Below are 12,310 nucleotides of genomic sequence, written 5' to 3' on the forward strand. Positions count from 1 at the left end.
ATGCCTTTTATGCCCCCCCAACAGCACAGGAGTAGCAGCTTGTCGGAGAGAGTGCGTCGCTGTGGGGCCGCTGTCTCTCTGCGCGCTCTGACTGGAGGGGGCTGGCTCTCCCTGATTGAATCCAGCTGTTGTGAAAGCGCTCGGAGGGGGCCCGTCAATTTGCATTGCTAAATAATCCGTAGAGCCGACAGAGTGGGGCAGAGAGAGAACAGTCCATTTTGAAAAAGGCATTCCTGCAACAGTTGGTCAATGTGCCGGAGCTTCAGCTCGACCAGACAGCGGTTAATGAAAACCTGGTGTCGGCTTTCGCGTAAAGGCGCATAGTTGGGGGGTGGTGAGAGCCCTGCTGGGTAGTGGAGAGGGGATTTGGGGAGAATTTACGGGTCGTCTTAATCTTTCCTTTGAGAGAAACCATAAACCATGCTTTTTGAAATACGTGGCTTCAGGTTTTGCTCCTGTGCAAGGTCAGTAAGATTCGTTGTATTTCTGAATGTGGCTTTACTTTTGCGTAACGGACTTAGCTGAGTTTTTTTTTGTTTTGCTTTCGTTTGAATGAATATGTAACGGGATGCTGTCTCTGTAAACTTAAAATCCCCTCTTTGCAGGATGTTGGCAGCTCTGGTATTTATTCTGCTTTGTATCCAGCCTGGTCACGGACAGGTAACATAACAACTTCCTTCTCTGAAGTCATGTTTTCATTCATTTTAGACTAAGGTCATCGTCATAGCCTGCTTTTTGATGTAGTCAGCTGCTTTAATGACACAAGAAAACTATGTTAAACAGCCACAAAATCAATATGTAAAGATAGAAAGGCAGATTGAAGCAGATAAAACTCTCATAGAAATTCATATTTTATGAGTTCAACTCCAGGTGACATGAATTATGGTCAAAAGAATTATGGTTGATCATCTCTCCTCAGACCTGCACAGAAGGTTTTGCATATGACCGCAGGGCAAGACAGTGTATAGGTAAGTGACTTGACTTCAACTATTGTGAAAAAAAGTTATCTTTTGGGCTTGTATCTAGAGTAAGAACACAATGGAGTGTGACAAACTAACATAGTAGTGAGAAGCAAATTGATCACAAGCCCACAGATGTTCTGGATGCAGGAATGGCCTTATCAGTGCACTTCTCTGTTTTCCAGATGTGGATGAGTGCCGTACCCTGCCAGATGCTTGCAGAGGAGACATGCGCTGTGTGAACCAGAACGGAGGCTACCTGTGCATCCCGAGGACCTTGTACAGCCAGCCGTACAGACCGGAGACCCCGGTCTTACCCGAGCCAGGTTACCCGGACAGGTCGGTCGGATTCTCAGAAACCTTCCTCCCAGATCCCCCGAGATCTGTGGAGCCCAGCTACCCCAGAGTGAGGACAACTGCGCAATGCATCCTGGGATATACTCTTGCAGAGGATGGCAGCTGTAATGGTGAGTCACTGTCTGCACACATGCCCTCTGATTTCAGTAGTAATAACAATACAATAATCTACAATCAAGCAGCAAAATGTACTTAAAGAATCAAAAGTAAAGGCACTTGTTATGCAGAAAAATGTCTCCTGTTACTGATTTATTACTATAAACACAATCCTTACATCTATTGTGTTGCAAACCTCACAGATTTAAAAATGTGGAGGAAATACCACATCACCTCTCTGTTGGTCTTATCTGTCAAGATTCTTCAACTTCCCGTAAACTGCTGCTCATTGTTTTCAGTTGTTTGCTTACAGCATCTGCACAAAACCTTGTTTAGTTCTTCACAATGGGTCAGCATGTACTCCCATTCATCACAATGTAGCCAGTGAGCCCGAAGTCAGTTTGTTGTTTCTGCAACCACAGTTGGATCGTGACCCCTTAAAATGAGGCTGTGTCTGCGTGCACAAGTTAAATATACTGTATCACCAGGGCTGGGAGGGTCACTTTAAAAATGTAATGCAATACAATTACAAATAATTATCTGTTAAAATGTAGTGTCACAATATTAAAGTAACATACCTTGATTACTTTCTGTTATTTTTGGTTTACCTCTACACCAAATTTGTTGTGTACGCAGTGTGCATGTGCATTGTAGTATATCATTCTTTATTTTAATCCTGCTAATAATCCACACTTTTACTGAATCTAACTGTAATCAGTTCATGTCTTTTATTTAAAGAAAGTGTGATTTTTACCTTTTAAATTGTTTTATTTCACTTTGATGCAAAATGATCTATTAGAAAAAAGTTCTAGAAATATAATTTTTTACTTTTCTACCATGTTTATCGTCTTGTAACCTCTCAGATTTATGATCAAACCCTTTGACATCCATCCTGATCCCTTCAGTTGGGAGCCACTTTTAAATGAGGGTCAGATTAGCTCTCCTGGAATCACTTTTCCAACAGTTTTTAAAGCCAATGGATCCTCACTTTTAGTGGTTCCTTTGGCGGCTGCAAGAGTTGAGTCTTAAAAGGTGACGTGTAGTGAATGTTCACTGTTCAAGAGATGCAGGGGTGGATGATGGTGGTCTGTCCTCTGCTGCAGCTGTTTCCAGTTTCTAGCCCCTTTGCTTAATCTCTGCAGCGACTCTGCTCGAACCATGTGAATGTTTTGAGAGAGACAGTCCCCACATCTGCCACCTCCTGCTGTTTATCAGATGTTAGAGTGAAACTAGATGGACGAGGTGACACGAGGGGAAGGCGATGGAGGCCAGAAATTCAGTGTAAATTATTAAAGATCATGGTTGAACTCTAGGGGAATGCATGAATTCATCAGAACGCAGGGACAGATGTTGTTTGATGCTCGGCATCGCGGCGTGTCTGCCGTCACCCAGCCGGAGCAGAGGGGCCTTCAACTTCTCACAGAGAGTAAATTTCTGCTTTCTGATTGATTCTGTTGAATTTCACAACCACAAGAGATCCCAGCTGTCAGATAAACAGTAAATGTCTGATGCCCCCCCCGCCCCAGCTGTCTTAAATACATCTTAACATAATTACCACAGTGTGTCCAGCTGGGACAAGCTGTTGAAAATGGACTCCTTAAAGTCCACTTGGGCCATTTTTCTGTCATTTTGGATAAATCAGCCGTGACCCTGTAATGAGTGGAAAGTGTACACATATAGTACAGTTTTCTCCTTCTAAAGAGAGCTTTAGAGTTTCGTTCATGCAGAAATACGGACTGTTTCCCTTAGTAGGGGAGAAGGCCTGTCAGGGAATCGGCACACAACCTTGTTTGGGTAAACTACACCATCAGAGTGCCAAAGATGAGGTCATTTGTTGCCAAATATGTGCCTGAGCCGGGCCTGGAGAACAGGCATGCCTCTGTGGGGGCCAATCGTAAGGAGTCCTCACACCCCTGAAGGCTGGTGTGTGTGTGTGCGTGTGGTGATGTAATGGGTTGTTGATTGATGCTGCTATGGGGCAGAAATTACACAGACTGTGACTTCCTGTCTGAACTTGCAACAAACATGGCTTTGTCTTTAAAGCTAATGGCACTACGCTCCAGCAGTGTCACTAATGGCACCAATCTGGGAGAACAATAGGACAAACTTGCCCTCTGGTATGCGTGTATGGATCCGTGGGGTTGTGTTTCCAAGGTCAGATAGTACCGCAAAGGCATTTTACAAGCAAGCATTATGGCGTGTTATTTCTCTCTTAGCTGATTTTTGAAACCCATCCTTGCAGCAGCAGCACACAATTTACAAAAAGACATTATTGTTTATCCCTGGTTGTGTCTAGACGTGCAGATACACTTTCCAAAACCATGTGCAGCTTTAACAGCCTCCACTCTACGAGACTTCAGAGCCTGGCTGCAGGGATTTCCTCCAGTTCTTCCACAAGAGTATTAATGAATTTGGCCACTGATGTTGGGTGATAAGGCCTGGCTCACCGCCTGCATTAACGTTAATCCCAAAGGTTTTAGATGGAGTTGAGGTCAGGGCTCTGTGCAGACCATTCAGGTTCTTCCACACCAATCATTTCTGTGTGGACCTGGCTTTGTGCACAGGGGCATTGCCATGCTGAAAAAGAAAAGGGCCTTCTCCAAACTGTTGACTCAACGGTGGAAACAGAATTGTAGTCTAAACAGTCATTGTATGCCATTGCATTAAGATTTCCATGTCTGTACTGTAGTCGGTTAGCTTAGCAAAAGAAAATGTGTGGCACAACTTGCAACTGCACTTGTCGGATTTACACATTTTTTGTGTGGATTAAACAAATAACAGATAATAGATAAAGATGTGATTGTAAGTGGGTTTTTGGACACAACCAGGCTAGCGCTGTACCCTCTGTTTTCTGTCTTTAAGCTAAGCTAAGCTCCAGCATCCTACTGAAAGGACAGATAACTCTTGTCAAGAAAGCAATAAAGTGTGTTTTACAAAATGTTTAAATATTCCTTTAACTGGAACTATGGGGGCCTTGCTCACACCAGTATATGGACAAGGGTGTCCCCCATAAGTCTTTCCAAAAATAGTGATATTCCACAGACAATTTTCAGACATTCTCCCAAAGAAATTCTCTCTTCTCTAATAAAACTATTACAGCGAGTTTGTAGATGTAGCAGAATAAGCCGGACATTGTTTTTTTAATTTTTCCAATATCGTTTTTCAATGCTCTGAGGAGAACATATGAAATTCTCTTCACCTTCATTACTGGATTTACTGCAGACATTTTGGAGGAAGATAGCTCAAAGATTCTGCACATAAAACTAAAACTACCTGGATGACCAGACGCTAAAAGTGGCAGAGGTCGGGTGAATGGGCTCACTTTGTGAGTGTTATAAGTGAAATAAAGCCTCAATTGTTCAGCTCTCATCTTGTTTTAAATTTCACATTGGACCGTAGTGTTCATTTCCGCTCATAAATGTTTTTCCTTGAGTTAAAGGATTACATGCTCCTCTGCGGCTGTAGAAACATTTCCGACCTTGTGGGCTTTTGAAACCAACAGATAAACTCAAGAGTGCCTGATAATCGATCTGAAGACAAGACTGTGATATTTCTCTCGTCACTCACTTGTAAATTGCTTCTGATCACATTCAGAGTATTTTCCAATGGGGTTTGAGCGTAAGATGATGAACACAGCTGACATGTTAATCATTGCAACCGAGAGGACCTGGCATTAAAAGCCACTGTGGGATTATTTTGGATCAGTTTGTGTACAAACTTGGTGTCAAAATCTTTCAGCTGTTCAGGTTTTCTCAGTTTTCCTGCTGTGAACAACATTCAGCCATTTCATACAAATCCCATCTGTCATGTCTTCCCTGAAGCTGATCAGGATTGTCAGCAGCAGCTCATGAAACAGTCTATATAAGGAGCTGAGCTGAAACGCTCCTGCAAGCCTGTGTGTGTACGTTGGAGATCTGCAACAAGGCTTACAGTACACATGGGGTGCAGATGAAGACCATTCAAAGAGGTTGACTGGTAACTGCAATCAGGTGCTGGGGCCATGTAGCTGTTGGCGTGCAGCCCAAGCACTCCGGGCCTCCTCCACCCCCGTGAAGGGCCAGTGGTCCAAGTTGGCACAAAGGGCAACGGTCTCACCGACAGACGTTATCGCTTATCATAGCTGCCTGTCCAAACAGAAAGCCAGGCTCCCACCCGAATCCCCCAACGGGTTTTCTAAAGATTGGTGACTTCATGGTCTGAGAACCATAAACAGAGGATGGAATTTTAGATTTGTCATATCCTCATAAGGAAATGTGGCTATTATGATGTAGTGTGTGAGCTGCTCCAGGGGCGTCAAAGGAATTCAGATTGTAATCTGAGAAATCTTTAATCCTGTGCAAAAACAACTATAAGCTGATGCTGTATTGAAATGTTAGCTGTTGTGTTAAGAGTTTCTTAAACACTAGGTGATGAAAGCCTGAGTGGTGGAGAAACAAACCAAGTCAGCAGGGTAAATTCTAGTCTAGTGGGCATGCATTTGAGCAATATATGTAAACCTGAAACTATCTATCTATCTATCTATCTATCTATCTATCTATCTATCTATCTATCTATCTATCTATCTATCTATCTATCTATCTATCTATCTATCTATCTATCTATCTATCTATCTATCTATCTATCTATCTATCTATCTATCTATCTATCTAACAACATCTCCTCTCTCTGCTCCTTCTCTTGTTCCAGATATTGATGAATGTGAGACAAACTCTCATCACTGCAACCCCACCCAGGTCTGCATCAATACAGCAGGTGGCTACACCTGTTCCTGCACTGAAGGATACTGGCTAATTGGTGGACAGTGCCAGGGTGAGTGAACTGTTTTTAACATTTTTAAACATTAGCATACCGTTCCAGTGTCTAACAATTAGGAGGATCTATTGGGAGTAAAAAGAATATAATCACCGGAAAATAGGAATTGTGTTTTCGTTACCTTAGAAGGAGCCGTTTTCATCCACAGAGGGAGCGGGTCCTGTTCCACAGAGTCCGACAAACAAAAAACTGGCTCTAGATTCAACCTTTCACATTTTACGGCCATCACAGTTTCTTCTACACACTTGGAGCGCGAGCCGCATTCAGTTGGTTGCAAACTGCCACTTCACCGCTAGATGCCACTAAATCCTACACACTGGTCCGTTGCATATTTTTAGGCAATTAATTGGCTAAAACGAATGCTGCGAGATTGAAAAAGTATATCAGTGAACATTGTTGTTGTACACTAATGCATCAGAAACCCTTTAGATTGTGGTACATTTAAAGAAGCTCTGACCTTTGGAAGCCAAACTTTTCTTTTAAAAAAGGCATTGTATTCACAAACTGTGTTGTTTGGAAAAAAATCTGGAAGGCAATTAGGTGATTAAACACTGTGAAAAGGATAATGTGAATTTGTTGGTCCAGTGGTTGAGTTTGAAGTCTGCAGTGTTTTTCCCTAAAATCACCAACAGAGTTCAGAGTTATCATACAGCACCGGTCATTACCAGGTAATTAAGTGGCGTAATTATTCATTGAGATGGTTTATCTCTGTCAAGCAGGTTTCTGGTTCCTCGAATGGATTTTTTAATACTGTAATTAATCTAATGGCAGCCTTAAAAATACAAAATTGACCTGGCAGTAAAGTGAATTGCACATGATTTGTAGCTATTGGCATCAACCACCAAAGCGGTCCATTACAAATGAGACAGGGGCCATATGTGGTTATCAGTGCAAGTATTTCCTAAAATTGAGACCATATTACTTGTAAGCGTGTCACATTTAAGCAATAATTTAAAAAAGACAATACTGCTCTCTGTCCTGGTATTACAAAATGCCATCATGACCTCTGACAGCTTTAGCCCTCCTCTAGCAGAACAGCGCCCTCTTCTTGTTCTTTGCAGTAAAGCAGTTTAACAAAGTTTTCACAATCGTTTTTTTTATTCATATCACAGTAAACAGAACTTCATTACTTATATGTTACGGTTCATAACCAGCTCGTCTCTTTCTTTTTGACCAGATATTGATGAATGTCGCTATGGTTACTGCCAACAGCTGTGTGCCAACGTCCCTGGCTCTTATTCCTGCTCCTGTAACCCTGGCTTCATCCTCAACCCAGACAGCAGGACCTGTCAAGGTACACACACACAGAAACACAGAGGCAGAATATACATCTGCAAAGAAAACACATGCACGGATACACTAGAAAATAGTTCAATGCACAGTCATTGACACCCACAGACAAACATACAAACACGGGCAAGCACATTGTTTCTGTCCTTTGCTTGCTGTCACACAGATAAACACACATGCACACTTCCATGCAGCGTACCAATGTTGTATTAAACTCGGTTGTTCCTCCAGATGTGGATGAGTGTGAAGATGAACCGTGCAGTCACGGCTGCTTCAACACCTACGGCTCCTTCATGTGCAACTGTGACGAGGGATTTGAGTTGGCGGCCGACGGGACTTCATGCATTGGTGAGACGAGCCGGTTGTGGGTTTTTGTCTTTTAATGGTGTCTTATCAATATTTAATTTAGTATTTTAACAGGGACACACACTTCTGCATTCAAATTGACATTTCATGACTGTCTTCAGAGCATTTTCTATGTGTGGGGCGTTAAAGTTTGACATACCATTGAGTAAGACTGATCTGTTCTGTACAAATTCACATTTTCCCCACATATATATAACTATTACTTAACCTTATATATAGTAACCTGTCAAAATGTAATATAAAGAAATAAAAATGTGCATTTGAAATCAAAATACACTTATCTAGACATAGTTAGTGTTATACATTATAACACTGTCTATCCATATATTTATATTCATAGCCTGGAGAGGCCACCAGAGTGTAAAAGGCAGAAATAAAGTGTAGACAGACAAATACATTCACACCTAAATCCTCTTTGAATCTGCATGAATATTGACTGTGGGCCCCCCACAATCTTTTTCTGATGAGTATTAATCCTGCTTCTTTATCCCCCGTAGACTTGGATGAGTGCAGCTTCACTGAGTTTCTGTGTCAGCACAGATGTGTGAACACCCCCGGTTCTTTCTCCTGCATCTGTCCGCCTGGATATTATGTATACGAGGACGGCAGGAGTTGTGAAGGTAAAGTTCAGGACAGAAGACAATGATACGGTCACTGCTTTAAAGTGACTGCACTGAATAAATATTAAATTTTAATGTCTGTTTCACCTCAGTTTAGTTGCAGCGTCACAGAGAGCAAATATCTGGGCAGCTATAAACATTACTCGTTGAATTCCCTTGTTGTGTATACTAATTCTTTTTTATTAGGAATGTTTTGAATATAATGTAATCCTGTGATATATTTTCATTATTTGTGTTTTTTATTTTGTATAAATGGCACATCTGTACTTTGCTACATGTTTATTGATCCGTTTTAACATCAACTAATTAAACAAGTGTCACTTTATTTAGTATTATTATGTATTCTCTTTGTTTTTTGTACCATTGTACCACCAGGTAGTCTTATTGTATTGTTGATGCTTTCTGAATGTTGTTTCTCTGATGATGATGATAATGATGATGATGATGATGATGATGATGATGATGATGATGTTTTAACTGACTCTGATTGTTGTGTGTTTGATTTTGAAGATTTCAATGAATGTGACACTGGTAACAACACCTGTACAACAGCACAAGTATGTTTCAATTTCCAGGGAGGCTATACATGCCTGGATCCTTTACAGTGTCACTCTCCTTACATCGAAGTTAGTGACAAGTAAGTATTAAAGCTCCATTTTCATCCTTTGAACGCATCTTCATCTGTGTGCCATTACATTTATGTTCCATACCTTTATTTATTTACTTCATGTGTTATATGTAACTCCTTCTGTGTCTCCTCCTCTGCAGTCAGTGTATGTGTTCAGCTGAAAACCCTGCCTGCAGGGACAAACCCTTCACTATTCTGTACCGACACATGGACTTGTCGTCGGGGCGCAGTGTGCCTGCAGACATCTTCCAGATGCAGGCCACCACGCGTTACCCCGGCGCCTTCTACATCTTCCAGATAAAGTCGGGCAATGAAGGACGAGAGTTTTACATGCGAGTGAGTAATGAGACACTTCACTTACCTGTAGATATGAAGGCGAAGGAACAAGATGCAGCGATAAAACCTTATGCTGAAATGTCACAAGCAGATGTCAACGCCTCAGAGGAATAAAATAAATTGGTTTTCCTTTTTTTTGTGCGATGGATTTTTAAGAAAATACATACGGGAGGAAGCAATGGGTTTTATGTTGCTAAAAGCAGCAAGCTACTCGAGTTTCTTAGCAATAAAGAGAGCAAGAACTGTGTAGTAAGTAAGTTAACAGACAAAGAGAGCAGCGCACCTACAGAAACTCTGTGCAGAACTGAGCAGGAAGGATAACTGCACTACTCTTTGAGTGTTAAGCAATATGTACAGAGCACAGAAACACCACAGCTGTGAGCGTTTAGATCCCAAAGATCTTGCCAAAATCATTTTTTTAAAAACCAAATGTCTTTGGTTGGTCTTATGTGATCATTGTGCATATTATTATCAGAATCACTTCATGTGTATAATTTCTATTCACAAACATCAGACTGAATATCACTCATAGTATCACACTCTTGATCTTTTCATAGAAACAAAATGATTTTTGTTATATACAAAATTAGTCATCAAGGAGAAACTATGCACTCCTGTGTAATTTAGCAATTTAAAGACACAATCTCTTGTTTTAATAAAGTCTGAAAATATAAAAGATTCTGTGGACAGATTTTGTCTGATTTGGGGACCCAATAAAGAAAGTTAAGGGCTGTAATAATTACCATGTTTTGGGGCTTCTATGCCAGATTTTAAAAGTTATAAAATATAAAATATATTAGTTTTACTTACTTGAGCTAAATCACTTTCTTATAGGTGTGATTCTGAACAGATTCTGAATACAAACATGTGTGGAAACATGAATTATTCAGCTCTAATATCATTTGTTTACATACCAACAGCCCTTTTCCAGAAAAGATGTTTTAACATGTCGTAATAAAATGAATGATGGTTACATTACTGAGACATCTGAACAGAGCAGAACTGTTATTAATAACACTTCCTACTATGAAAAGTCAAAATGTCTGCTGTGAAAATGGCCTATATACCAAGTTAACGCAAGTATAAATAGGGCACAATGCCTGTAGAGGCAGTAAATGAAGCACCTGACCGCTCATGCAGTGTGCAGCCAGTAGATGGCGCAATAAGTGTGTATAATAGTTGGGAAGGTGGTTTTTGTTTCTCAAATGAGTAAAATACAAACTTAGAAGAGACTTTTTAGGAGGATTTCAAACTATAAAGATAATCTGTAACATGATTGAAATGACCACATGAGGTTTTACAATATCTTATTGAGTTGCCTTCTGTTGTTTAAACAAGCCCTGCAGGTCTGACCTCATGCACTATGGAAAACACATTAACTTTCCTTGACTTTGTGCTTGTGTTTGAAGTCGTGAATGATACAACAAAAGCTCTGTGACCTGCATTTCCTCCGTCATGTGCAGATGTCACATTCACCCGCTTCCCTGCACTTCATTCCTAACATTCCTCCCCTGTCTTCTTTATCTACCCAGCAAACCAGCAATGTGAGCGCCACACTCGTCTTGTCCCGGCCCATCAAGGGACCCAGGGAGGTGGTGCTGGACTTGGAGATGGTCACGGTCAACAACGTCATCAACTTCAGAGGCAGCTCCATCATACGTCTGACGGTATTTGTCTCAGAGCACCCGTTCTGAGTGTCCCAAATGAACTTCATCACCCCCCTAAGAATCAAGCTGCACTCATCTGCAGCTGATGCAATGGTTTGTTTGAGACAGCTTCTTTTTTTTTTTTTAACATTATGTCATCCTCAGTAAAGACACGTCCGATAAAGACTCAGCAAAGATCAGCTGATGGGAAAGCATCCCTATGCTGGAATCCCCACCCTGGTTTAATGGACACTGAGCTTTTATGGCTGCGATATGGACTTTCGATACAGAGGGATATTTATGGTGTACAATTTCTGACATCCTGTATTTAGAAAATGACCTGAAAATGATGGAAAGTACCCCCACCGAGTACCAGTGTATACACAATACAGTTTTCCCCCCCAGTTGTCTGTGAATTTTCATCCCTTCAGATAAGCTGTGAAAGTGACTTTTTATATGCCTGAATTCAAGAGCTGTCATTACATCACGAGTGCCATCAGATCATTGTCGTGTTTTTTTATGAGACAGGAGGAGAGTCGGTTATCAGAGCAGAAGTGTAATTGTGCATTTGCAAAGGCAATATTTGAAATGATGTAACAACCAGTCATTAACTGAATTATTGATCACAGTTTATTTTAGTCCAATAAATGTCTTCACCACACAACTGTCCCTGGCATGAGCAGGCTCCTCAACTCCTGAAACTACATCTTATTTTGGGATTATATGAATGTAATATTTTGAGGGGGTCCTATAACAAATGGTGGAATTTTTAATAACAAATGTTGGGGACACACATTTGGGGCATTTGGGAGACTGAGGGATTATCAAAAATGGCTGAATCTGTGGGATTTGGACCATACCAAATGACAATTTGGGATTTGGGCTCACAGTCATAATTTTTAACACATTTTGTAACTTTAATTTGGGAGGTTTGTGCACACAATATCAATTGTTATTATTATAAGGGGATTTGGGTACTGTAACAACTTTGCAGATTTTATTATATTCTAAGCAGTTAATTTTTAGCACTATACCAAACTGTGGCACTAGGGGGGCACTGTAATAACATATGGATCAATTAACACATATTTGGACAAATGGGACTATAATAGATGACAATCTTTGGGGGCAATACAGCAAATTTGGAGCAACTGGGTGCACAATACCAACTGAGGATTATAACAGACTACACTAAATTAA

At 40.9% G+C, this 12,310-nt stretch overlaps 1 protein-coding gene across 2 annotated transcripts; it reads left to right on the plus strand.

The window, feature by feature from the left end:
• Nucleotides 1-46: 46 nt before the first annotated feature.
• On the plus strand, nucleotides 47-11,774 carry fbln5 (fibulin 5). 2 transcript variants are annotated; one of them, XM_051395958.1, is made up of 11 exons: nucleotides 51-464; nucleotides 606-660; nucleotides 920-968; nucleotides 1,145-1,426; nucleotides 6,099-6,221; nucleotides 7,402-7,518; nucleotides 7,746-7,862; nucleotides 8,378-8,500; nucleotides 9,011-9,137; nucleotides 9,269-9,464; nucleotides 10,997-11,774. In XM_051395958.1, the coding sequence occupies exons 1-11, from the start codon at nucleotides 421-423 to the stop codon at nucleotides 11,156-11,158; spliced, it is 1,395 nt and encodes a 464-aa protein (XP_051251918.1). In that variant the 5' UTR covers nucleotides 51-420; the 3' UTR covers nucleotides 11,159-11,774. The 2 variants fall into 2 exon arrangements, with proteins under 2 accessions (XP_051251919.1, XP_051251918.1); XM_051395959.1 differs by lacking the exon at nucleotides 6,099-6,221 and having other exon boundaries at nucleotides 47-464.
• The last annotated feature ends 536 nt before the right edge of the window (nucleotides 11,775-12,310 follow it).

The sequence above is a fragment of the Dicentrarchus labrax genome, unplaced genomic scaffold (assembly GCF_905237075.1).
Source record: "Dicentrarchus labrax unplaced genomic scaffold, dlabrax2021, whole genome shotgun sequence".
NCBI lineage: Eukaryota > Metazoa > Chordata > Actinopteri > Moronidae > Dicentrarchus > Dicentrarchus labrax.

Excerpts from the sequence above, each read along its gene's own strand:
- fbln5 (XM_051395958.1), top strand. The coding sequence starts at position 421 with ATGCTTTTTGAAATACGTGGCTTCAGGTTTTGCTCCTGTGCAAG. Across the intron at positions 969-1,144 it reads CAGGGCAAGACAGTGTATAG|ATGTGGATGAGTGCCGTACC; the intron begins GTAAGTGACTTG and ends TCTGTTTTCCAG. Across the intron at positions 6,222-7,401 it reads AATTGGTGGACAGTGCCAGG|ATATTGATGAATGTCGCTAT; the intron begins GTGAGTGAACTG and ends CTTTTTGACCAG.